The 25749-nt window shown below is 47.8% G+C and overlaps 2 protein-coding genes across 7 annotated transcripts; one reads left to right on the top strand and one right to left on the bottom strand.

Annotated features, from left to right (window-relative positions):
• Positions 1 to 364: 364 nt before the first annotated feature.
• On the top strand, positions 365 to 11770 carry slc44a1b (solute carrier family 44 member 1b). 4 transcript variants are annotated; one of them, XR_015842845.1, is made up of 16 exons: positions 365 to 577; positions 2123 to 2212; positions 2615 to 2757; positions 2824 to 2960; positions 3307 to 3400; positions 3471 to 3640; positions 4979 to 5068; positions 5138 to 5283; positions 5427 to 5613; positions 6563 to 6731; positions 7493 to 7649; positions 7712 to 7795; positions 9314 to 9451; positions 9516 to 9752; positions 9971 to 10774; positions 10850 to 11770. XR_015842845.1 is itself a non-coding variant. In XM_088293436.1 (16 exons), the coding sequence occupies exons 1-16, from the start codon at positions 533 to 535 to the stop codon at positions 10871 to 10873; spliced, it is 2010 nt and encodes a 669-aa protein (XP_088149562.1). In that variant the 5' UTR covers positions 366 to 532; the 3' UTR covers positions 10874 to 11770. The 4 variants fall into 4 exon arrangements, 3 of the variants coding, with proteins under 3 accessions (XP_088149560.1, XP_088149562.1, XP_088149561.1); XM_088293436.1 differs by having other exon boundaries at positions 366 to 577; positions 9971 to 10069; XM_088293434.1 differs by having other exon boundaries at positions 9971 to 11770.
• Positions 11012 to 23980, bottom strand: tbc1d2 (TBC1 domain family, member 2). Of its 3 annotated transcripts, none has more exons than XR_015842844.1 (16): positions 23808 to 23980; positions 19631 to 21956; positions 19441 to 19555; positions 17325 to 17451; positions 17124 to 17233; positions 16599 to 16792; positions 16091 to 16360; positions 15772 to 15891; positions 15581 to 15691; positions 15232 to 15513; positions 14967 to 15164; positions 14665 to 14852; positions 14415 to 14535; positions 13956 to 14347; positions 12254 to 13794; positions 11012 to 12049 (listed from the first exon to the last, which is right to left on the bottom strand). XR_015842844.1 is itself a non-coding variant. In XM_088293432.1 (16 exons), the coding sequence occupies exons 2-16, from the start codon at positions 21575 to 21577 to the stop codon at positions 13569 to 13571; spliced, it is 4317 nt and encodes a 1438-aa protein (XP_088149558.1). In that variant the 5' UTR covers positions 21578 to 21956; positions 23808 to 23980; the 3' UTR covers positions 12187 to 13568. The 3 variants fall into 3 exon arrangements, 2 of the variants coding, with proteins under 2 accessions (XP_088149558.1, XP_088149557.1); XM_088293432.1 differs by lacking the exon at positions 11012 to 12049 and having other exon boundaries at positions 12187 to 13794; positions 13956 to 14077; positions 14162 to 14347; XM_088293431.1 differs by lacking the exon at positions 11012 to 12049 and having other exon boundaries at positions 12187 to 13794.
• Between the last annotated feature and the right edge of the window lie 1769 nt (positions 23981 to 25749).

Raw genomic sequence — 25749 nt, 5'->3', positions numbered from 1 at the left:
TGTGATGACGGTGTCAAAGTTCATAAAAGCAGCCAGTAGAGGACGTGCTTGGCAGAAGTTTCGGGCATTCATGATTTTGTAGCTGAAAACAATCCTCTATCAATTCAATGTACTTGTTGTGATTAACGTCATTCATCTAAGTAGAAAATTACTTCAGTTGCTGCTCATTTATATTTGAAAGGGAAAGGGTGATCCTCAAATAAATCAATCAACTGTTTGTCTCGTGCACACACATTCCCTCACACACACACACAGCCTGGTACAACAGTAAACAAAAGGACAAAAGATGTCTGTGTGCACATCAGCGCTGAGCTCCCTCTTTAGCGACCGACCACGATGACACGCTGACAGCCTCCAGACCGCCAGGAGCCTTCCAGATCTTCCAACTCGTTCCAGGACCTTCCAAGATTTTCTACAATCTTCCAAGAGCTTACAAGTGATTCCAGGGCCTTCCAGCAGCCCTTCCGAAACTTCCAAAGTCCTTCAAAGTTTCTCGGGGAGCTTCGGATTTTGTCCAGGCACGTCCGTCAAGATGGAGACCAGCCATCCGGAGCGGCAACTTCACTTCAGGTTAAAGGTAGAAAAGATGTTTATTGCTTGTGTCACTATGACGACCATTTAGCTTGACCTCTGCCTTTGCTACCCATTCGTGACTTTTGAAACTTTCTGCTTCTTCTATGACATCACTCTCGACACGCCGCCATCTTGTTACCGCTCAGCTCACCACACATGACGTCAAATCAGATACACTCACGTGATGCCGTATCATATTACGCAAACATGATGACGTCAGATTGGATACAATCACGTGATCACGCATGTGATGATTTCCTATTGGACAGACGCCACAAACTCGTAGATGTTTTATTTCATTTGTGGCCTACCCAGGCAAACAAATTAAATTGATTTGTTCGTTTCATTTTGGATAAATATTGGTCCAACTATTGAGCATTTTCTTTTCACAAATATTTTTTTTCAACTTAAGGGGAAGTACAAATGTATGTTTGCTTGCCTTCTGCTTTCAAGGCAATAGTACAATAAAAACGATTAGACACTTTCCATATGAGGGAAAAAAGCTGACCCTTAGCGTGATGACGTCATCGATTATGTATTAATTCACCCGGGGTCACCAACAGTCGCCCCCCCCCCCACTCCACAAACTCATGGCAAGCCTGTTCTAAAAATAGCTCATCAGTCTTTGGGAGCTTGTAATTAATTTCAGAGGAATGATGCAGAAGTGAGCACTTGATTGTGTTTATTTGGTTTGTAGAATTCAATTGTTTTATAATAATAATGATCGGTTCACTGCATTGTTATGGATTGCTGATGTTTAAAACGGAATCAGATCAATGAATAGTAACCATTGATCGCCCGTAGCTGACCCCCGACGATGACATCATACTCTACAATGTGGTCTCAGTCGACATGATGACATCACAGGTCCCTTCTCACATTTTTAGTACACTGTCAGTCAGGGCGAAGGAGAGGGAAGGAGAGGCCCGGCAGCGCTGGTGGCAAGTGGACGCGGCCGCCTTGGTGTGAGCGAAGAGCCTCCCGGCGGCGACGTCGAGTACTGCGTCAGCAGGCGCCCGAGCGGGCTTTGTTGTTGTGTGAGCGCGCATGCGCAATGACATGAATGGCCGCTGCGCTGACAGCCCACGAGGAAGTGAGGCGGCGACCAATCTTCCGACGTTTGGACGAGCAGGCAGGCAGCGACGGACGGCGGCCATCGGCCCGGACTGCACTGGCTTCCGCTTCCGGCTTCGGCCTTTTATGCGGGCCAAATAACGCGCCGCCGCCGCCGCTTGGCCCCCCTTACCCCCACCCCCGGCCGTCGGTGCCGCTCGGTTCGAGCCCCGTCACATCGCGCGCACGTCCCCCACCCCCCCACCGAGGGATGAGATGGGATGCTGCGGGAGCGCGGAGGTGAGCTCGGTCCGGTTCGGTGCGCTTCGCTTCTGCTCGCTTCACGTCTGCAACGTCGAGCGAATCCATCGCATAAACAATTGTGTTCATGCCTGCTCTTCATCCGATTAGCCGCACCGGTCACTCGGCCTGCTAGCGGCGCGCGTGCGCGCATATTGACGAGCCTTGTCTGTGTGTGCGCGTGCGTGTGTTGCAGAGGACAAAGAGAGAATGGAGACCACTGGAGGAGCGAAGCTGCACTGACCTGCCCTGGTTCCTGCTCTTCATCATCTTTTGTGTCGGCATGGTAACGCTCCTTATCTTCTTCTTCATCATCATCATCATACATCATGCTAACCTGAAACAGGGGTGTCAAACATGCAGCTTGCGGGCCACAGCTGGTCCGTCAGGTGGTCTGATCTGGCCTACACAGACTGAATACGTTCAATAAATCATGCTTTTTTCCAAAGTACAGCAAGAGCTGTTGCTAATTTTGTCCACTGGAGGGCGACCAACAACCACTTCATTTCCATTTCAGTTGGGATGGGCCATGAGTTGCTTAAGCTTTATTTCCAGAATGAGAAAGGATTTCTCTATCAAAAGAAAAAAAGAGGATATCAAGTGCCTCTGACCTCCAATGACTTTGACACCCCTGAGCCAGAGGAGCTGCCCAGTGCAAGCACCAATTGTTGTGATGGGCGTCCCTCAGGGCAGCGTGTGCGCCTTCACGGTGGTATCGGGGGGCGCAGCCCGCCTGGTCCTGGGCTATGACAGCTACGGCAACACCTGTGGACGCCGGAACCCGCCCCTGGAAGGCATCCGTCTCAGCGGCTTGGACCACACAGACAGGAAGTCAGTGCTAGCTCGCGGCGCGTTGGGTGCCAACGTGATGACTAACGTTTTGTGGCGTCCTCTCAGGTTCGTCTTCTTCTTGGATCCTTGCAACATCGACATCGTTCAGAGGAAGATGAAGTCGGTGGCGCTCTGCGTGGCGCTTTGCCCCCCACGCGTCCTCCACACGTACCACGACCTCTCCACCTTCGCCATTCTCAACGGTGACAGCAGCCCACACACACACACACGCACAGAAGACTGCCAGTGGTGGTCAGCATTATTACTGGGCCTTTTGACCGATCTGTTGTTCTTTAGAAATCTAAAGTTTCACCAAAATCTTAATATTCTGACTAAAAAGCAGAGAAAACAAGCCTTTTGTCAAGCAGAAGAGTGACTTTTACGCTAAGATTTGTTGCTTTTGTGTAGCAGAAGCAAGAATTAATCATCAACTATTCAATTATAGAATTGATTGACAACTACTTTGATAAGGGATTCATCTTTTAGAAACTTTGAAATTGCCCCCAAAAAATGATGACGATGTTAATGATGACTGGGTGTGCATTTCAGGTTCTGAGTTGTGTTCGTACGAGTTAGCGGGCCACAAGTACGCCAGTTTGCCCGAGAGGTTCACCAAGTGTCCCAAACTACCTGTCCCGCCCAGGTAACCGCATCCTTCCGTGTCCTTAGACTCGCTTTGACCTCTGACCTCTGACTGGTCTGCGCATCCCTAGTAAGCCTTTGCCGCTGTTCAATCGCTGCACGCCAGTGGACATCTCGTGTTACTCCAAGTTCGCCGAGGCCGTGGTGACCTTCGTCAGCGACGACTCCTTCCTGCATCGAGTCATCGCCGGCGTGACGGCCGGCAAAGAAGTCATCATAGGACTTTGCCTCCTCGCGCTCGGTCAGTCCGCAAATGCTCTTCGTCTTTGTCACATCTCGCATCTCTGCTGTGATTCCACAATTGTCTACGACGCAAAAAGTTTGAACTCCAACTCAACTTTTGCTTTAACTCGTCGGTTCATCAGTTGTCAATCACAGACTCGATAGTCATCTGTCTTCGACTCTTCTATAATGTGCCCAGCTGAGTGACTTGCCTTTGACCTGGTTATCTGCGACTCATCTAAATCTGACAGTTTTTTTCTGTACCTTTTCAGTGACTCTTAATAATAATAATAATAATAATAATTTGCCCTTTATTAGTCCCACAATGGGGAAATTCGAGATTCGAACCCAGGCCTCCTGGGGAGACTGGGTCCTGAACGCGGCGCCTTAGACCACTCGGCCAACCTGGCAGCCAAGATTCGAACCCAGGCCTCCTAGGGAGACTGGGTCCTGAACACGGCGCCTTAGACCACTCGGCCATCCTGGCACTCTTGCATGTGTGCATGCAGTGGCGGGCCGTGCATTTAAATTCCCCTCATATTGCCATCATTTATCACACCACGGCTGGACAAATAATTTACAGAAACACACTTACATAGTACTGAGTGAGTGTTGGACGACCGAGCTTCTCTTGAAAGGTCCGTCTTGAAAATGGCCTCGCAAATGCATCTGCAATTAAATCCACACTTTTCCCTCCTTCTGCCATTGTGGTTAAAAAAAAAAGCAAGAATATATTTTAGATTTTGGAACGGTCGCCAGTTACGAATTTCGGGTGTGTTGATTACGCATAGAACTGTGAGTATCCAATCACAAAACGCGTTCATCACCATCTGTGTAAGGCCAGGGAAAAAGCTCGCTGTAGCCAACTCGTGATCCGATTGGCTATTGCAAGTGTCTATCAACTGTAAACACCCCTCACACACACAGAATAGACACCAGCACGATCGCCTCAGAAAGAATAGTGCATGCTACTGGTATTGTGAAATCTGCCTAGCAACACAAACAAGTGTAATTCTGATTGGCTAAAAAACACAAAAATACAACACTAGGCTATAATATGACATCAATGTGAAGAATCATTTTTCTTGATTATTTAGGCCAGCAGAAAAGGCCTTTGAAGGCCTTGACCGCCCACCAATGTGTGTATGTAACTCAACAATTACAGACTTGATTGCCCGTGATTCTTCTAAAAAGGACTTTGGTTAGATCTATGACTCGTGTGGCTTGCGATTCCTAACGTGACTTGTCTTTGTCTTGTTCAGTGCGCCTGAAAGCGTCAGCGACGTGAGAACAAAATCTGGGAAATCCCTGAGAGCTGGTCAAGACATAACTGTGTGTGTGTGTGTGTGTGTGTCAGTGCTGTCGATGACGCTGACGGTGATCATTCGCTACATCTCGGCAGTCCTGGTGTGGATCCTCACTTCGGTGGCGGTGCTCGGGTCTCTAGGTGAGTTCATTTCCTGTCGGCTTTGTTTTTCAAAGTAAGAACATTGGCTTGACGGGTATCTCGTCTCAGCGGGTACCAGCATCTTGTGGTGGTTCTACGTGGACCACCGTCTCCACGGAAACGACACGGACACAGAGGAGGCCAAAGAGGACGAGCCGGGTCGGGATGACGACCAGACGCTGCTGGTCTACGCCATCGCCGCCTCCGTCTTCACGGTACGGATGCGTTGGAGAACAGCTGATCCAGGCTCCAAATATTGAACTTCCTGTTTTGTTTCCAATGTTCCGTCCGCAGCACTCGTCCGGGCACGCAGGCTCTGCTGGCCGTTGATTTTGTGATGAGATTTTGGTGTGCTCAGGTGATCCTACTGCTGCTGATGCTGTTCATGAGGAAGCGCGTGGCGCTGGCAATCGCTCTGTTCCACGTAGCCGGAAAAGTTTTCATCCATCTGCCGCTGCTCGCGCTGCAGCCCTTCGTCACTTTCCTGGTGCTGCTCGTCTTTTGGATCTATTGGATCCTTGTTCTGCTCTTCCTGGGAACCAGCGGTATGCGCAACAATCTTCCAGAGCTATTAAATTCCAAATGTTATTTCGAAAATAAATAAATAAATAATTCCGCTAGGAATTTCAAAATGGACCCATTAGTGATTAGGAAGGCGTGGAATGATGGATGATTGCTAACACAATCATTCCGCGCGACAAATGGATTTTTTTTTTTTTTTTGGGGACTATCCTGGTCCACATGTTGAATTTGTTCTTCCAAGCACACTTTTTGACAGAGTATCATTTTTGCCAAACTTGTCACATTCCTACTGTTGCCTGTTCAAGTCTGTACCATTATTGACCGAACTCAAATGGAAAGCTAGCATGCTAACAAGCTATCGTTGTGGAATATCTCCACAATAAGGGACGATAGTTCTAAAGCAAAGTGAGAATTGAAACAATTCTAATATGCTTAGCATGTGACAAGTTCGACAAGCTGAGAATAGACAACAGTAAGGCAGATTTAACTTTGTACTATTTTCAAAAAGAAGAGAGAAGCTAACATGCTAACCTTTAGCCGGATCTGAGATTGTGCCTTGTGGTCGGCTACTTTTACAAATGACTGTTGTTTGATCATACTAACAGTGCGACGTTAACGTTAAGCATAAATCATAAATTAAGAAAAGCGCTAAGGCAGCTTCTCCTGATACAATACTAAAATGCCGTAATATTAGGAGGCTAAAGTTGTATTGCTGAAATCTATGGTACCTGTTAAACTAAGACTCTCTTATATTGCTAAAAACGACGACTTTGTATCTTGGAAAAATACAATTTTATTCTCGTGAGAAAACTTTTTATTCTCCCAGAATAACTGAGGCAAACTCGTCAGCTATTTACGACTTTCTGAGCTAATGGCGCAAGTGTCGGGGGGCTGTGTCATGTGACCGGCCGTGAATTGGCCACCCCTCACCGCCGCGAACCTACGAGCTAACCCGTGCCTGCGTCTCCGCAGGGGAGGCGGTGCACAATGAGGAGGCAGGGCTGACCGAGTTCCGTCTGACGGGTCGCCTGGAGTACCTGACGTGGTTCCACGCCGTGGGCCTGCTGTGGATCACCGAGTTCATCCTGGCCTGCCAGCAGATGACAGTGGCGGGCGCTGTGGTCACGTACTACTTCACCAGGTCTGTCGATGTGCTGCACGTAGCGTTAGCGTGAAATAGTCCGACGTGCGTATACGACACAACGTGTTGAGATATCAACAAATCCCGTCTTTTACCATCGTTTTGTCAAATCTAAATGTCGGGGGGGGCGGGTCACAAAACGTGTCAACGCTACCCAATGCAACAGTTACCATAGCGACAACATTAATCATAGTGGAAGAGGGGCTAGGTTTGATTGTTTTGTGTCGAAAAAGGCAAAAAGAAGGAAAAAAAAAACCGTGAGGTGTCGTCACTGGTGCTGACGGTTTGGATTGCTCATTCTTCAAGGAGATATTGCGGACGCGTACTTTAAATACCACACAAGCAGGCAATATAATTTTATGTAGCTTTCGAGATCGCTTGCAAGATGCAATAGTAGGCTTCAAAGCACTATGCCGAGAGAACAGTCACAATACACGGAACATTACAAAATCTTTAAATATATCTGACGTCATTAAAAACATACCGTGAATAAATAGATTTCAAAAGAGTAAAACCATTTTTTGAACACACATTAGATTCTGCAATTCCTGGTGTTCACGCCTTGGCTACCACAGGACGCACAAACAAATATGCTCCGCTCATCTTTGAGACTTGTGAACTTGTTTGAGCTCATCAGTACGGCACTATTATTATTATTCACGAGTCCTCCTCCGCAGAGGAGAAAGAATACTGTGAGCATCGGGGAAAAACCTGGCAAGCAATCTCACTGCGGCAATTGTGATGCGATGACGCATTTGCAGGGACAAGAAGCGCCTCCCGGCGTGGCCGATTGTGCGCGCGGCGTTGCGGCTGCTGAGGTATCACGTGGGAACGGTGGCCAAAGGCTCTTTCATCATCACGCTGGTCAAGATCCCCAGACTCCTCCTCATCTACATGCACAAGCAGCTCAAAGGAAAGGTAACGGCGGCGAAGGCGGCGGGATCCTCGGGCCCAGCTAACATGCGCACGTTGTGTTTCAGGAGAACGCGTGCGCTCGCTGCGCACTCAAGTCGTGCATCTGCTGCTTGTGGTGTTTGGAGAAGTGCCTCAATTATCTCAACCAGGTGATTTGCTACAAGATGTCCTGGATTTTTTTTTTTAGCTTTGAGGTTACTCTCTGGACCATCCTCGAGTCAAAATGAACTCACTTTTTCCTTACTTTTCTTATCAGCAGTCTCGTTTCAAGGTAGTAGCTAGCGAGGTGTTAGCCGGCGAGCTAAACGTTCCTCATTGCCTACAAGCGCCGGTTAGCCTCAAGGCAAGGCGGCTTTAATTTATGTCGCGCATTTCATACTCGAGGTCACTCAGTGTGCGTTACGCGTCTGACAGTCCATTTACTGGAAGCAAATTCAAGTACTTACCAGACATGGTCGGAAGGACTGCGAGCGAGCAGAGCAGCAGCTTGTGTTTATATAACGCCAAAGGGATCATAACAATGTTACGAGTTGTTGATTACTTTTTGGTTCGAGTCTGTCGTCTGAGGTCAACTTCAGCATAACGGCTCGCTGGACCGTCTCAAGTCGGTAAAATGTTTTCTCGTCTCCGCCGTGAGTGTGTGAGGCGAATCACTGTACATCCGAACATGGTTTTTATTTTGGGCGTGGTAAGCTCTGGCCGGTGGCGGGCCGTATATTTCACACGCAGGCCTTCAGCGAAGTCGACTGGAATAAATACCTCTCATATTGCCAACATTTATGACACAACGGCTGGAGAAATAATATACAGAAAGACACTTACGCACTTCTGAGTGAGCTAGCTTCTCTTGAAAGGTCCGTCTTGGAAATGGCCTCGCAAGTGTATCTGCAATTAAATTCCCTCCTTCGGCCATTGTGGTTTAAAAAAAAAACCAAGAATATATTTTAGATTTTCGAATGGTCATGGGTGTGTTGATTCCGCATAGCGCTGCCCCCTCACGAGTGAGTATCCAATCACAGGCCGCGTTCATCACCTTCATCGTAAAGCCAGCGAGAAGGCCTTACTGTCACCAACTCGAGATCTGATTGGCTATTGCAACTGCCCATCAACTGTAAAGCCCCCACATTCATACTGAACAGACGCCCGCACGATTGTATCTGAAGGCCTCGGACGAATAGTGCATGCTACTGGTATTATGAAATCTGCCTGGCAACACGAGCTAGCTGAATTCTGATTGGATAAAAAAATCTAACCTACAAATTCAATACTAGGATATAATATGACGTCAAAGGGAAGAATATGATCAGGATTTCTTGAGTTTGTTAGGCCAGCAGAGAAGGCTTTCAAGGCCTTGACCGTCCACCACTGCTAATGGCTAATGGCAAAGCTAAAAGTCAACCACTCAAACCTGACTTCTGCTGCCGAGCCTCTCGATTTGTCCGACGGAGAGCCAGGCACTTGACCTTTTTTGCCGGTCAGTCCGCGATCTGGGTAGCCTTCCGGCCTCGACCCTCCGGGTTCATAAAAACTGTCAACCGTTTTGCCCCCGGGAGGGACTGCGAAGCAAATATTACTTGTAGGAATATAAACAGCCATGGCAAGTCAATTGTCATGGTCAAATATCAAATTTCTTGCGCTTCTAACTTTGCGTGCGTGTGGCCCGGCAGAACGCGTACGCAGCCACGGCCATCAACAGTACCGGCTTCTGCACGTCGGCACGAGACGCCTTCGTCCTGCTGGTGGAGAACGCTCTGCGAGTGGCCACCGTCAACGCCATGGGAGACTTTGTGCTCTTCCTGGGGAAGGTGAGCGCCGGAGGACGCGCTGCCGTCCAGATGCCGTCTGGCTAACTTCCGCTTCCTCCGGCAGGTCCTGATCGTCACCACCACGGCGTTTGCCGGCGTTCTGCTGCTCAACGCGCGGCGAGATTACGCCGAGTGGCTCCTGCCCCTGGTCATCGTTTGTCTGTTCGCCTTCCTGGTGGCGCACTGCTTCCTGTCCGTCTTTGAGATGGTGGTGGACGTACTCTTCCTTTGCTTCGCCATCGACACCAAGTACAACGACGGCACGCCGGGGAAGGAGTTCTTCATGGATAAAGCTCTCATGGTGAGTGCTCCAGGAAGCGCACGGCGATTGAACAAAATATTGCATCCAGGCTGTCCGTCCATTTTTTTTTCTTTGTTCGTACACACTTTTGTCACAGTGACATCTTCACGTTACTGATTACACAATTTGAAAAGCAATTCTGTTGGATCACAAGTTACGTTTTCAGTCGCTTTCATCAGCCTGCTTCAACAATTTCGGTTGTCCACCGATTTGCGCAGGAGCTGGTGGAGCGCAGCCGGCGCACGGAGCGGGCGGCCGGTCGGGGGCGGAGCCGAGTCAAGGAGGCGCCATCGGAGGGCGCGGAGATGAAACCCATGGTGAGTGCGGGAGGCGGTCTAGGGGGCGGAGCCAGCATCAGCATGTGTGTGGAGTGGGAGGAGCTGGAGGAGTTCCAGGTCTACTACCTCCTGGTGGGCGTCTTCCTGGACTGCACGCTGACGCCGCACGCCGACATCCTGCTGTGCCTGAGCCATGACGTCTTCCTCTTCCTGTGCGTCTACCTACCCACCTCCACCCTCTTCCTCTTTGGACGCCTGCTAGGCGCACCCGCGAGCTCCGCCCCTCCCACACCACCTGGCTCCACCCACTAAATATCACATCAACTGCATCAACCGCAAGCCCTGATGTGCAAAGCGCACGTGCTAACAGCTACGTGCTAACTGCCTTATTGTCAGCATCATCATCATCATCATCATCATCGCCATCGTCATCATTGAGGGATGTTCGATACCATTTTTTGTCTGATTGATACCAGCACGAGTAATCACTCTTGAGTGCTCATCGATATAGACAGCGAGTACCGATACTACCATTTTTTTTTTTTAATACATTTTTTATAAACACAACGACTTACTCCATTTTGCCTTATGTTTGCCGTGGCTGGTATCAGAAAATGTCCCTGGTTCATCTGGTATCGCTGCTCGCCCGTTCCTATTCATCATCATAAATTTCTTTTGTCCTTTTTTTGTGGTTCTCCATCACTACCACTTCCTCATCCTCACCATGATCATCACCACATGACGGTATGCCACGTAGCCGCTAGCTAGTTCGCGATTGACTGAAATAAGGAAGTTTAACGCTGTCCTTTCCATTTTCAGGCTCCCGGGACGAGTTCGGCTTGATGTATCAAAAAGCAGCCAGTGGGACTTGTTGAAAGAAAAGATTTATTTTTTAGCAACGTGTAACTTGTTTACTGTCTTTTCACTCCAGGAAAACGATATTTTAATAACAATAAGATGACGTAACAAGCACTTTATATGGAAGCATCGCTCCTTTGTTCGTGGTTTGAGTTTTTTTTTTGTGAGACTGACTTATCTTCACTTCAAAGACACTTTTTTTTTTTTTTTTTTGGACAACAAGACGCTTTGAAACCACCCGTCTGATGATGATGATGTCATCGGGAGGCTCTGGTTCCGATTGGTGGATGCCAACTCCCGCTCTTGACGCAAAAATGACGAGCGCAATAAAAGAAGTCTTCCTACAGGGGGCGCCAATGTCTCAAACAGGAAGTTGAAATGTTCAACCAGGAAGTGCCGTTGTCGCTCAGCTGTGATGATGACGCTCGCTCGTGGTCGGAAGAAAACCGAAAGCAGCTCGTTCAACTTTGGGTCACGCGACCTGTCAATGCGGCACCAGAAGCATCCACTTCTGATTGAACGCCAGGATCGTTGAATACATTGACAACCAATCAGCAAGCAGAAGATCAAACTCCACCTCGTTCGACCCATGCTCGAAGGCCAAGTGCTGATTGGCAGAATTGTGACATCACAGCACACTTCCTGTCTGGTGGCACCGAAAGCTTCCGACAGGTCAGCAGGAAACAGGCATGATGCCATCTTCATCATCATCATCATCATCATCAATCCAATCGTGAAAGTCACGTGACTCAAGCGAGTATTTTGGCTCGCTCAAATTCTTCTGTTCCTGGAGGTTTTTTTGATATTTATGCTTTCTTATATACATTTTGGTTTGGTTTGGTTTTTTAAGAAAAATAGTCCAATAAAAAGCATCACCTATGACTTGTCTTTCTCTGACTTTAATTTATTGAAATAACACTACTACTAATAATCATGAAATTTGATTAACTGACGCTTACTGGGAGAATAAAATCCCCAAAAATATATATTTTCAAAACACAGATAAACATTATGCACCTTATATGAGAAATGAGGGGAGTAATGGGGGGAAAGGAGTTAGGTCAAACTGGTGTTGGGGGTTCAATTTTTTGAAAAATTCCACAGGATGCTACTGAGTGAGTTGGGGGGGCGCTCGGGGGTTCAGTGTCTTGCTCAAGGACACTGCAACAGGATCACAATGGCCAGGAATTAGAACCCACAACCTCTGGGTTGGGAAACGACCACAGAGAACGAGTGCATTTATATATTTTTTAATTATATTATTACAATGCGCAAACATTTTCGAGACTGCACAAAACCATTTTAATTGGTTTTGGGGGAATAATTGCTGTTTTAGGTGAAATTTAAAACATTCTATGGTCTTACCTTTACTTGTCTGTTACTTGACTGCAAACGTCCTTATTTTCTTCTTTGAGGTCCAAAAGCAAATCTGTCTTTGTCGAGAATATTGCCGTTATATCAGTCTTGCTTTTTTTTTTTTTTTTAAGGGACGATTTTTTCAGTCACCAAAAGCTCCGCATAGTGTTGTAACTTTTTGGTCATCTCCGATACAGTTAATATCAATACTTTTTTAGCAAAAAGACAAGAGACTATCCAGGAGCTTTCCATTCATTCTAAACCGGACTGGACTCTGCAGACGACGACAGCCTTCAGTCTGACTAATTCAAACCAAACAACCCGGTTGTCGAGCTAGCAGACGAGCTCGCCAGGTGTTTGCGTAGAAGAAGAACCGAGCTCTCCGATGACCCCTTCAGTGTGGCTCCCATACATTCCGGAAGGCAGAATCCTGTCAACTAGTCCTCGGACGTTTTCTGGAGATTTATGCACAGAGGAAAACAAAATTCGTTGTATAACACACAAACGTTAAAAACTATGAAAAAGCAGATTGCGAATTACGGACGCGTGAAACCATAAACTGAAGACGCGTCTCGCCTCTTGTTGCAGTACACTAATGCTACCAATAGATGGTGGTGTTGCACTGCGCTGGTTCTGCTTTTTGAGAGGTTTCGCGCCAAAATGTCACCTGTTACGTCATCGTTTGGAATTGGAAAGACCAGGAAATACGCCCATTCTGCCATTTCAACCATAAAAGCGTGGACAAAAAAAGTCAACGTAAAGCACAAGTGAAATTAAAGCCAATTTTATGTTATTTGTCATTTGTTTTTGACTTATCATGGGAACGCATTGAGTTTTTGTCTGGGTAGTAGGCTATGATTTGGTTGTCTTCCAACGTGAACAATCAACAATGTTTGGTTGGTGTTTGACGAGCTATCCGACAGCTAAAGTGTGGCATCAATACGGTTTGGCTGTCTTTGTGAATTTTCTAGCGTCGCGTTTCGTTTTGCGTCGTCAGGGTCTTATGTTTGAATTGCAGACCTTGCACGCTACCACACTTTCTACTGTCCAAAAACATAATCCGGTTCCAAGTGAAATCATCCTCGGATTCACATTCATGATGTTTTTGCAGCGCATAGTGTCTCGTTCAATCGCCATCTCGAGTACCTGAAGTGAGTTGACAGGTTCACGTGCCAGCACCAAAAAATACTTTTCTTTCAAAAACACAACAAAAGGCATAATGCCAAATTTCAGCAGGTCTGTCAAGTCAAGTCATGCAGCTGGAGAACACTCCGCTGACATCAAGTCAAATTGCCGTCAAGTGGCCTGATTGCAACGACGGAATTCAGCCCATCTCCTCGTCATCCTCGCTGGCCATGTTGTCCATCGGGTTGTCGTGCTGCTGCTGCTGCTGCTGCGACCAGTCGCCAGTGAGCGCCGCGAAGGCCTTCTGCTGCTCCTCCAGCTCTCGAAGCTCGCCTTGCAGGCGCTCCAGGTGAAGCGCGCGCCGGTTCTTAAGCAGGCGGCCGGGGAACGGGTTCATGTCGCCGAAGGCCATTCCCATCAACTTCCTGCACGCACGCAATCAGGCCGACAATGCTACAATGTTTAGATAAATACTTGGTAGATTTAAGAAAACAGCAATGAAAACGAATTATTTTGCTTTTAAAATAAAACAAAAATGTTTGAGATCTTGGCTTTAGTTGCCCTTCGATGCAGGTGGGCCTGGTACCTGGCATCCGTGATGGTCTTGGTAAAGAAGCGAAGGTATTGGTAGATGTCCATGCTGTCATGGATCTTCAGGATGTCATCTTCTTTGTATTTGAAGAGAGCCAAAGCGTACCTGAACATCACCTGACTCACAAAACGACGCGTCAGCGTGTGTATGTGTCTGTCATGTCTGCGTGTGACAAGTATTTGAATTATGTGTGCGAGTACCTTGCTGCCCTCGTACAAAAAGGCATCCCAGAGAGGAAGCAGGATGTCGCTGGGAAGACTCTCCACAAAAACCACCAGAAACCAGTTGAAGGTAACGAGCGACACGTCAATTCCGTGAAGGTCAAAGTGCGCCGCCATCCGAGGAAGCTTCTCCACCAGGAAATCCTTCAGAACGTGCTGGTCCGCCTGTCATCGGGAGACGTCGATCAATCAAGTTGCTCGATGCGCTCGGTCTACAAAGTGAGTTGAGGACCTGGGCGGCCAGCAGGTTCTTCGTGTAGTAGTCCTGAGGCATGATTGCGTCCACCACGGCCACCAAGCACCAAAATGCGTCCTCTTCATTCTGGAGGACTACAAGAGCAATGGCCGCCAACCTGGGACATGGGTCACACCGCACACCTCTGCTCAAATACAGTGGAGCGTTCGCCGACACGCTCCACGTGGATTCGGAAAGATTATGGGATAGACGAAGGTGCATTGTAATATTTCTGCGGTGCGCGTACCGGTTGAGACCTTGGCAGTAGCCGATGGAGGGATTCTGCCAGGAGAAGGCCAATAGGATGCGCTGCAGCTGCTGGTGGGCGGGGCTAGATGGTGAGGAGAAATTGCGGTTGCTGGTTAAGGTTCGGTGAAGGTCCAACTGGATCTGTCTGGAGGCGGGATGAGAACACGTGCGGCTCTTTTCGCACAGCTGCAGACAAAAGCAGGATGTCAGTCAGACCCAACGTGATGGACCAAGACAATGTTCTGACACGAACCCCTCCCGCCCCCCCACCCCACCCTCAGCAACGCACACGGGACCGACCTGCTGGTATCGCTGCGGGTGGTCTCCGGCGGCCATTGTCCTGGCTCGGACCAAGCAGCGCCAGACGCGCTGCCGGTACTCTTGAGGGACGCCGGCCCGCAGCAGGCCTTTAAGTTCTGGCGATGGGCAAAAGTCGTCATCTGACCTGCCGGCAAGGTACTGAGCCCAGCGACTCAACAGGGGGCGCTCTCGACCCTCCTGCAACAAAGACCGGATGAAGTTTGCTGACGTGTTGAGTCGACGGGAGGCGGGTGTCAGGTCAGACCTGTTGCAGCAGGTTGTGCGAGCGGATCTCCAGCGCTTGGATCTTGGCCAGAAGCTTCACATCTTCCACCTCGTAGTCGGGAATGATCTTGAAGCCATACTCGTCGTAAAGGCTGTTTGTGCCGGCTTTGATATTCTTCGCCTGCCCCTGCAGCGCATCCTCTACCATCTTTTGAATAGTCCGCCGCTGTTCCGGATCCAGACTTCTGCTCTCCTGGAGCTTCCGCAGGACTCCCAGGTAGCGACTCTCTGCCTGGCACTGCCACGCCTCCAGGTAGGCACACTGAGGGAAAAACTGACAGTCAGCGGAGACACAAGAGAAGGGGGACCCGACGGTCCTACTGGCCCACCTTGACCATCAGACTTCGCTCCTGCTCAGAGCTCTTCCTCCACAGTTTGGTTAGCTGAAAGATCTCAGAATTCAGAAACTTGTTCTGCGTCTTGTAGGCCTCGATGTCATCCTGAATGAGACGCAAACAAACGGGCCTTCATCAGGAATTAGCCCAACATGTCGCCGCCCTCTGGAGGACATTTTCCTGACCTTCAGGTCCTCAACACCCTGCTGCAGTTGTTTGAACGAGTCTGGAGTGCAGGTGGACGAGGTGGAACTCAGTGGGTTGAACACGCAGGCGGCCATGTGATCCGACAGCTTGATGATCACCTGAGCGGGAACGAGATGAGGACCGGTCACAACCTCATGATCAATCTTAAAAAGGAAGGAAACTGAACACAAGAAGTTGGAAACAGGAAGTTGGACACCGGCACTTGGACAGGAAATGAGGCAAAATACAGCACGGCCTTCAATAAAGTCGTGTGCACGAGATGCAAAGTTGTCACGCGAGCAGCGGATTGAAACTGACCTCCCGCTTGGCTTTGTTCTTTTCGACGAGATCCCTGACCTCGTCCCGCAGTTGTGCCACCAGCTGGTCTCTCTGGTCCAGATCGCTTCTGGCCGCCTCCGCCGCTGCCTCCGCTCGCTCGACGCGTCCAAGCAGGTCGGCCACCTGGCGCTCGCGGTGCCGCAGCAGTTCCAGCCGCTCCTGCTCGCCCTCCGCCGCCACAAAGTCCGCGCACGTTCGTTTTTCCCGCTGGGCCGCCTCCAAGGTTTTGTGGAGGAGCCACACGAGCTCCTGCAGGGGGCGCAACACACGCTTGGTCGCATGTTTTTGGTGGACCAATGCAAAACTGTTTGGGAATCCACAAATTGGCACAATCACAAATGCGAAACCGCGAATATGCGCAGCTTCACTGTAAACGGAATTTTCTATCGTGGACCTTGATAATTCCTCTACTAAAAATCCCTCCGTAGTTAACCGAGAGTTGAGAAGGGCTGGTGGAGGGCTCCAACCACAAGCTGAGTGTCCTGACCTTCTGAGCTTTGACTTCCTCCATCAGCATCTCCTTGTCCTGCTGCAGGCGGGACACGGTCTCCGAGGACACGGCCGCCGACCTGGTCGAGTAGCTCAAATTCTTCTTCCTCCGCGGAGTGTCCAGCGGAGCGCCGGTCACTCCTCCCGGTGACGCTTGTCCAACCGGCCCGGCAAGCGGCATCATCACAGAAGCTGGAAGAAACGCCAGCAAATCACTGAAGATGTTCAAGATTCAGACTAGAACTAATGGAAAGGACTCGACCACATCGCTCTCATTGTGAGCCAGCCCAGCCGCAAATAACAAAAATCTGTCAGTAATTGATGTCGAAACTGACCTAACCCAAAAAAAGTTTGTAATTGCCTAAAGATGCCACATGATGGCGCCGAAGCAATATTTTTATTTCAGACATGGTTTTAATACTACAACACCAGAGGTAAACATTGTAACTGCTGGACTGGTGCACACTGGTATTGTGTTCTAGGCCACACATTGGTGCTGCAGCGCGGGTGGACTGGTACGTACGAGTGCCGTTGGCGGTGGCGTCCACCTGGACTCCGGTTGGAGCTTGCACGTAGAAGACACTTTGCGCCCACTCCTGAGACGACCTCTTACGAAGACTATGGACTGTGTTCCTGTCATACGACACAAAGATTTGCGGGGAGAGGTGCTTTCTTTTTTTCATTTCTTCTCTATTTGGACTTTTGGATGGTAAAACGGACTCACTGGATCTGGATGAAAGGATGTTTGATGGACATGTTGGCGAGCGGCGTCCTTTGAGGTGCCTCGTTGGCCGCCTCCTCCCCCACCAGCCCGGCGGGACTCTTCAACAGCGGTAGGAAGTCATCTACGGCTACAGCGAGCAAAAGCACCGTGATTGGTCACTTGGACATTCATACAAGCCACCAGGGGGCGCTGCTAATGCCATTCACCTTCCTCCATTCATTCATTTTCTAAAGAACGGGACCTCATTTGAGTCGTGTGATGCAGACGCGTCGAATCTAGTATTTATTCAGTTTCCCCAAATCAAACTTTAAATAGAACTGAAACAACAACAACCACAAAATATTTTTTTTAAGTAAAATAATATTATATTCAGATCAAAATAATAAATATAAACAAACAACTGCTACTGTTCCTGCTCTGCACACTTTGGCCTCTGAGGGGCAGGGTGGTGCAGTTGAACCTCGGGAATAGTTTTCAAACGTTACAAAGACTATATGCCCAAGTAACGCCACATTACCTGTGTATGTGTTACGACAGAAAATATTTGTTATTTAAATTAATATAACTCCTCGTTTATTGTTTTTCTTCCATTCAAATGTTTTGACGATCAGAGAAGCCCAAAGACCTCATTTACACCTATGCACAAGTTCTTTGTCGTCAATGACGCTAACATGTTTCTGGAATATGTGAGGAAGCCAGAGAATCCGTATAAAAAAAAAAATCAGGGCAAGCAGGGAGAGAACATGAAGACAAAATCCAAACGTTCCGAAACGAGCTGTGACTCTACTTTCATAACTCAGACGTCTGTCAGACAGGATGAGCAAACTTTTCTATGCTTGGACAAGTTACAACAGGACCAGAATTCCTGATGAACAGGTCAACTGATACCCAAACCTTACACATGCGTGTGGACACCACACACACTGACAAAGTGATCAAAAACTGAATACATACAAATATATAACTACAACGACGAACAGGAAGAAGGGCCAGAAAGGGTTCCAGGTTAGGACGTGTTTGATTTTGCCGATGATGATGTCACCGCAGGCTCACGAGAGGACTCCTCATCAGAAATAGCTCAGCAACAACAGGAAGGTCCTAAAAAAGTCATTTCCTGCTTCCTGCCTCCCCCGCCCAGCTGTACAACATTCCTTCTCCACATGAGCTCACCTTCACTGCGGCTCACTACGCGACAAACATCGGAAAGTAAGGACGTCGGCGTTAACACGACTGAACCACAGCAACTTGATTTGGGAGCACATTAAAGTCTGCAGGCTGGGTTCATGGGTCACATGACCGGAACATAGCACTATGACATGACTGACAAGTCGAGCTCTGGGAAGCCACTTCCAAACAGACCATTTAAAAACACATTCAAACCAGTGGTAACTCAATCAGACAGGCAAGCTGAAACGTACCGTATTTTCTGGACTATAAGGCGCAAACCGTATATAAGCAGCACCAAATCTTTTTTTGTAAAAAAATAAAAAAATAAAAAATAAAATCAAACCATGATATACAAGCCGCAACAGACTATAAGCCTCAGTTTTCTAAGTTGAAAAAAACTGTAGTTTACTGCATGTACAGAATGATTTTATAGTGTGACTGTACACGGAAACAACTTTGCTCATTAAAACAGAACAGACCCAAGAGGAAAAAAAAAAATCAAGATTTGGCGTATTTTCGGAACTATAGGGCGCCCCGAGGGGTGAAAGAAAAATCCACAGAAAAGCCGCACTGTTGTATTAGCCGCAAAGTTCAAAATCTAGGAAAAAAGTAGCAGCTTATTGTCCGGAAAATACGGTTGTTGGTACTGCAATTTAGTCTATTGTACTGGATTGTATATCAGTCCACGTTCATGAGGAGAAGCGGGTTAGATAATGGATGGATGGATGTGTATCAGTCCAATTCCAACAATTAAAGCCATTCAAACCAGTATCAGACCAGAAAAACACAGATTCAAATCAGTACAATATGCTAGTACTCACATTTCAAACCAGTTAAAAACTGGATCAGACCACAACTAAACAGATTCAGACCGGACTAAATGAAAGAGGCCAGTGAAACTACACCAGACCAGCTCAAACAAATTGAATACAGGATGGTATGGGTGCACCTGTGATGTTGCTCTTGGTGTCGGGGCAGGCACTCGTCCGGTGGTTCTGTCGGTGGTGCCAGCGTTTCAGCTGTAGCTGCTGCAACCAATAAAGCATCAGATCCTGAGTCACCGCCTAGGACAGAGCAGAACACAGGTTTAGTAGCAGAGGCGGCATGTTTGCGTCAGGTCTGTGCTGTCAAAGTTGTACTTTTAAGGTGTAGGTACGCTCGGGCGTCTCAATGTTGAAGGTGCCCAACTCGGCCTTGAGCGGGTAGGTGAAGGTGGCAGAGCTGAGGACCACACGGCCCAGTGGAGTCACGTCCTGCGGGGTGCGGTAGTAGAACATTTGGTTCTGCTTCTCCTCATAGGTGAACCAGCGCCGCTTCCAAGCACGTAGAGGGCCGCCCTGCTTGTGCAGGAAGCCGCAAAGTTTGGGCTCGCCTGTACTACCCGGAAAGTTGGGGGCATCCGGGGGGTCCAAGTGAACAGGGGGTGTAGTCTGTTGGGGGTCCAGGTGAGCGGGTGGAGGATCCTGATTCGAGTCAAGATTTGCAGGTGGAGGAGTTTGACGGGGGTCTAGGTGAGCAGGGGGAGGAGACTGATAGGGGTCTGGGTGAGCAAGCGTAAGAGACTGATTGGGGTCCAGCTGAGCAGGTGGAAGAGTGGGATGGGTGTACAGGGGAGGAGTAAGAGGAGTCTGATGGGTGTCAAGGTGAGCAGGTGGCGGAGCCTGAAGGGGGTCCAGATGAGCAAGAGTCTGATTGGGGTCTGGTTGAACAGGGGTAGGATTGGGATAGGAGTTCACATGAGCAGTAAGAGGAATCTGATGGGTGTCAAGGTGAGCAAGAGTAAGAGACTGATCGGGGTCCAGCTGAGCAGGTGGAAGAGTGGGATGGGGGTCCAAGGGAGCGGTAAGAGGAACCTGAAGGGGGTCAAGGGGAGCAAGTACATGAGTTTGATGGGGGTCCAGGTGAGCAAGAGTAAGAGATTGATTGGGGTCCAGTTGAGCAGGTGGAAGAGTGAGATGGGGGTCCAGTTGTGCAAGAGTGAGAGACTGATTGGGGTCCGGGTGACTAGGTGGAGTCTCACAGGGGTCCAGGCGAGCAGGGGGAACTATTCGATGGGAGTCCGAGTGAGCAGGGCTACAAATCTGATGAGGATCTAGGTGAGCAGAGGTATAACTTTGATGGGGGTCTAGCTCAGTAGGAGTATGAGTCAGAGGTGGGTCCAGGTGAGCAGGAAGCAAAGTTGGATAGGGGTCAAGTTGAGCAGGAAGCTGAGGTTCAAGTTGAGCAGGGGCAGATGTCTGATGGGGTTCCAGATGAGCTGACGTATAAGTCGAATGGGGGTCCAAGTAAGTACGAATATGAGTTTGAAGGGGGTCCAAGTCAACGGGAACAGGAACTGGATGAGGGTCCGGGTAAGTAGAAAGCTGGGGCTCAAGGTGAGTAGAGGTAGTAGTAAAAAGAGGGTCCAGGTGACCAGGTGGAGTCGTCTCATTGGAGTGTAAAAGAGCAGAAAGATTGGGGTTTAGTTGAACACAGGTAGCAAGAAGAGAAGCCTGGTGGGAGTCCAGGTGAGCAGGGGTAGGAACCTGACTTGGGTCAGAATAAGCAGAGGAAGTTTGAAGGGGGCTCATGTGAGCAAGAAGAGGGGTCTGATGGGGATCCAGAGGAGCAGAGAGAGTCTGATGGCGGTCCAGTTGAGTGGGAAGATCAGTCTGATGGAGCCCAAAGTGAACAGGAAGACAAACGTGATGGGGGTCCATGTGAACAGGAAGTGTGGAGTCCAGGTGATCACCAGGAGGAGCCTTATGTGACTCCATGTGAGCAAGGGGAGGAGCCTGTTGGGAGTCCAAGTAAGCAGGGGGAGGAGTCAGAAGAGGGTCATGGGGAGCAGGAAGATAAGTCTGAGGTGGCTCCATGTGAGCTGGCGTACAGGTCTGCAGGGGGTCCAGGTGAGCAGGAAGATGAACCTGATGGGCTTCCAGGTGAGTCGTGGGAGGAGCCGGAGGTGTCTTTGTAACATTCTGGTGCCTCTGGTAGTCTACATCCTGGATTATGTCATTTTCCTCAAAAAGTGTGTCAGTTTCAAGTTCAGTTCCTCCTTGAAAAAACGATTGTGAATGGAGAGGTGAATCATTTTCATGTTCCATGGTCAAATCCAGGCCTGGTTCTGGTAGGGAACCTTTGCTTTTCTGTTTTTCTGTTTGTGAATCTAGATGACCTTGAACAAAACGGAGGGCTTGTTCTCCAGGATTTTGATGGATCTCCGAAGGGTCGCTTTAGAACTGCGCCGGTTCTTTGCGGAACTCTGGTTCGCTTACATGTGGTTCTCTGCAGACGTGTGCTGAGCATCTATGGGACTCTGGCGGATCTCTTGTGAGTCTGTTGCGTCTCTAGAAGACTCTGGAAGTTCTCTGGCGGACCTTGTAGTGGTGGTCTGATGATGACATCACAGCGTGTTGAAGCAATCCGAGTTCGGCAGGAAGTAGCACAGACGAGGCGGTGATTTTCCTGTTAAGCGCTTTGTGCCTATCCCAAAGAGAATAAAAACAATTAGTTGGAGCTCAGACGGCAACCTCAGAACATGCTGAGCAGCTTCTTGACAGGAAGTCACTCACGAGAACAATGAAAAATATTTATTGTGAACGCAACTGAAGAGAAACTCCGATAATGGGTGGATGGGTATTTAAAAGTTGATGCACGTCATGAACAAAATGCAGACAATAAACAAGCCAAATTGTTGCTATTGGCTCATTTACATCTTTTTGTCAAAAGGACAAAAAAACACATCATCACAAATAATCTCATCATAAAAAAAAAATTGAGCAAATACATAAGTTAACACATGAAGTGCAATATGCAAAATGTCCACAAATACATTTAGGAATGTCACTTTTGCAGTTCATGGACATACTCACGCCGAAACACACACTCATCCTAACCAAGTTATCTTATTAACCATTTCCCCTGGTTTAGCAATGATAATTTTCTAAATAATAATTCAACTAATAGTTGTTAAAAAATTTATACAAGACTGATTTGAGAACAGCCAGGTCATTGACTTATAAGATTTATATTTTTGTAATATTACAGTTACCGAGTCCGGTAAGGCGATACAAATTCAGGACCACAACACACATTTAATCATGTGATTCAAACAAAAGAGCAGGTTGTTACTTCATTTACAATTATAAGATATAAACTAATCCAATTACCACAAAAACAACTTCTTGACTCACTGGGAACCTAAGGTAAGAAAGTTGAATGGATTGACCATTTTGTCCCTTCTCCAAGTATTTAGTTACTTTTTAACCGATGATCTCTTTATGCCAGGTGTGAGCAAACTACAGCCCGGGGGCCACATGCGGCCCGTTAAACGTTTTAATCTGGCCCACCAAACAAGAAAAAAATTAATTGAATAAACCATGTTAATGATTTATTTTCTAAATACTGTGGTGTGTCAAATGCAGATATTTTGTTGTAATGCTTTTGTTCACTTTCATTTCAAATTAAATGTATTTTTTTTCTCCGATGAGGTGAGGTGACCAAAACACGCCGTGCATCTCCGGCCCCTCTGTCAAATTTTAGAACCCATTGTGGCCCACCAATCAAAAAGTTTGCTCACCCCTGCTTTAAGCCATCAGAAAAAAAAACAACTAAACAATTACGCATTTATGATGACCACAAACACACGCAAAAGTACCAAAAATTGATCCCAGTAAAAACCAGTACTGACTGAGTCCAGATATCGGAATCGGTAGGCACACCTGGCCCATCAAACGCCCACAGACTAATGCGCACGATACTGATCATTTTCATTGGTGAAAAAGGATCATATCGGCAGCATGTGAGGAACATTTCAGGATGCTGATGTGCGCTCCGCAAAAAACAGCGAAAGTCGTCGTAATGGCGTGTGTTCGTGGGACATTTTTGGGAATATTTATCTCTTTGTAATTCGTGTCTCATTGTCTCACGCATATCTGGTGGTTACGCCCAAATTTCCAGGTTACGAATGTTTCAGAAGTCGGGACAGAGGGAAAAACGACTTTTGCGACAATGGGACAATCGTACCCTTGTGGCGCATGGTCCTAATGCCCGCCCACCCCGCTGCAATTATTGAACTGTACTAGTACACTTTATTATTATACTCATACATTTATTATTATTTTTCAAGTATAGGTAATCATCACTCGAGTATACTTATTGAATACTCTAGTGCACTTAATTAGAATACATTGAGTACTCAGTGTCACTTAGTAACCCAAACTTCAGTACATGCGGTACCGAGTGATCCACACTTAGAAGAAATGTGAAGAGTTTCACTCTAAAGTTTCGGACAAAGCAGCTGTGACCTCATCATGGCGCGTGAGCTGAACACACCTGCTTGCCGGATCCCGCTTGATTGACAGCTGCAGCAAACTCTCAAGGAAGTTGGCGTGACTTCTTCGCGCTTACTTCCTGTAACGTCCTTGTACTCGTTTACATATATATTGAGATGTGTTTCTTCTTCTGTGTCTTTTTCTCCAGTGTCTCCCATTTCCCATTTCCCACATGTCAGATTGCTGCTTTGCCTAGTTTCTTTTCCTGCCCCGCCCACAGCGGTAAACCTGCAACTTCCGCGTTGGACTATGAGAACAGTTCACAAGAAAACAGTCTTAAACTTGACTTAAATGTTATAACGTCAAAGTCAATAGTTAACTTTAAGTTAATGGTTAACTTTAAGTTAATACTAAACCAACAACTTGCTTGTAGGGCAAACCAATACTGTAGCACCTTCATTTAACTTGATTTTTTTTTTTTAAACTTGTACTGAAGAATCTCCGCCGGCAGATGGCAGCACACACAAACGCACAAACGCGCGCACACGCACGAGCATGGGCGCACGCAGGAAGCCGAATGAAAATGTCCAAAAATAGTCTCACCATCATCTTCATCACTTTATTAAGTTTTATCATCATCTTCCTCACCAGGTTATTATCTTCGCCATATTTATCATATTAAAAATGTTCTTGGTGGTCTTCATCGTTTTTGACATCACTGTCGTCATCATCATCCAAACCATCTTCCTCACCATCTTCATCTTTTGTTGTCGTCATCAGCTTCACCTCCTGTTGGTCATCTTCATCAAACTCATAACCTTTTACAATCATCATCTTCCTAATTTTCATCTTGATGGTTTGTCGATGCCATGCTTACAAAGCTACTCCCAGTAAACTTAACTTTGATTGCACTATTATGTATCAATGTCATCAGTTTTATCGGGTGCGTGTGTCATCATCTCCGTCACTTTTGTCAAAGTTGAGACTGTGCAGCCATAAAAAAGAAAAAAAAAAAAAAAAAAAGAAGCCACCCCCACCACCACACACACCGTGCCCCCCCTTTCAGATGCAAAGTAAGCAGACATATGGAGAGGAGGTGTGGCGGTCTCCTAAAGATTCTGATTGTATGACAAATCACGTCCGAGGACGGCGACGCGGCTCCCTCCCCCCTGTTTCTCCGCCCCCCCATGGCCGCCCTCGGACAACAGCTTCATTAGGCTGAAAGAAAGTTTTCGCAGCTTTGTCAAGTCAAGACTCGCAGCTCCTCGGCTCCTTTTCACCGCTTCTTTTGTTGCCACCAATTCAAGTTATTGCTCTCCAAAACAGCCCCCCCAAGACCCTCCCAGCCATAACACACACGCACACACCGACGTTCCCCGGGCCTGAATGCTGCAGTGCATTGTGGGAGTTGAGAACGCTGCCAGTGATCAACGAGCGCGTTGAGGAGAGGTGTGCAATTGCAGTACTAGCGGCGTGTTCAAACTTTTTTTCCTGGTACAGAAAATGGTCTTCTGTCTCTTACGTCGGCCGTTGGAAAGTCGGTACGCGGCGTCTGTTTGGTGTAACGTCGGAAAGTCTAAACCGTCGTCGGAGCGTGCTCGGACGATTCAACATGTCAGGTTAAAACGATTACTCTGATTGGCTGTCAGCTAGCCAATCAGTACACTGGAAAAGAACGGGACGTGACAAAAGTGGACCAAAGGTGAAATTTGAAGCTATTCCTCAAAAACGGAATCAACTTTGCTAATTTTTCACATTTTATGGACATAACGGCGAGCTGGACAGAAGAGCACAAAGACGAATAAAATTCAAGATAGAACGCCGTTATTGGACATCGTCACCATCAAAGGCTACACGTTGACTGGCGCCCCCAATGGCAAGGAGGGGTACTACATCTCACGCGTACGCAAAAGGTCCCGAGTAGTTGGCATCTCCGTCGGCTTTTCCGACTTCTAGGGTTCAAATTTTAAGGTGATCTTTTAAGATGATTCTTAATCGGCTCC

This window comes from Idiotropiscis lumnitzeri, chromosome 4 (genome assembly GCF_059441095.1).
Source record: "Idiotropiscis lumnitzeri isolate Australia: NSW breed Sydney's pygmy pipehorse chromosome 4, RoL_Ilum_1.0, whole genome shotgun sequence".
Taxonomy (NCBI): Eukaryota; Metazoa; Chordata; class Actinopteri; order Syngnathiformes; family Syngnathidae; genus Idiotropiscis; species Idiotropiscis lumnitzeri.
The sequence above is the reverse complement of the archived record's forward strand: the minus strand, read 5'-3'. Positions and strand labels throughout refer to the sequence as shown.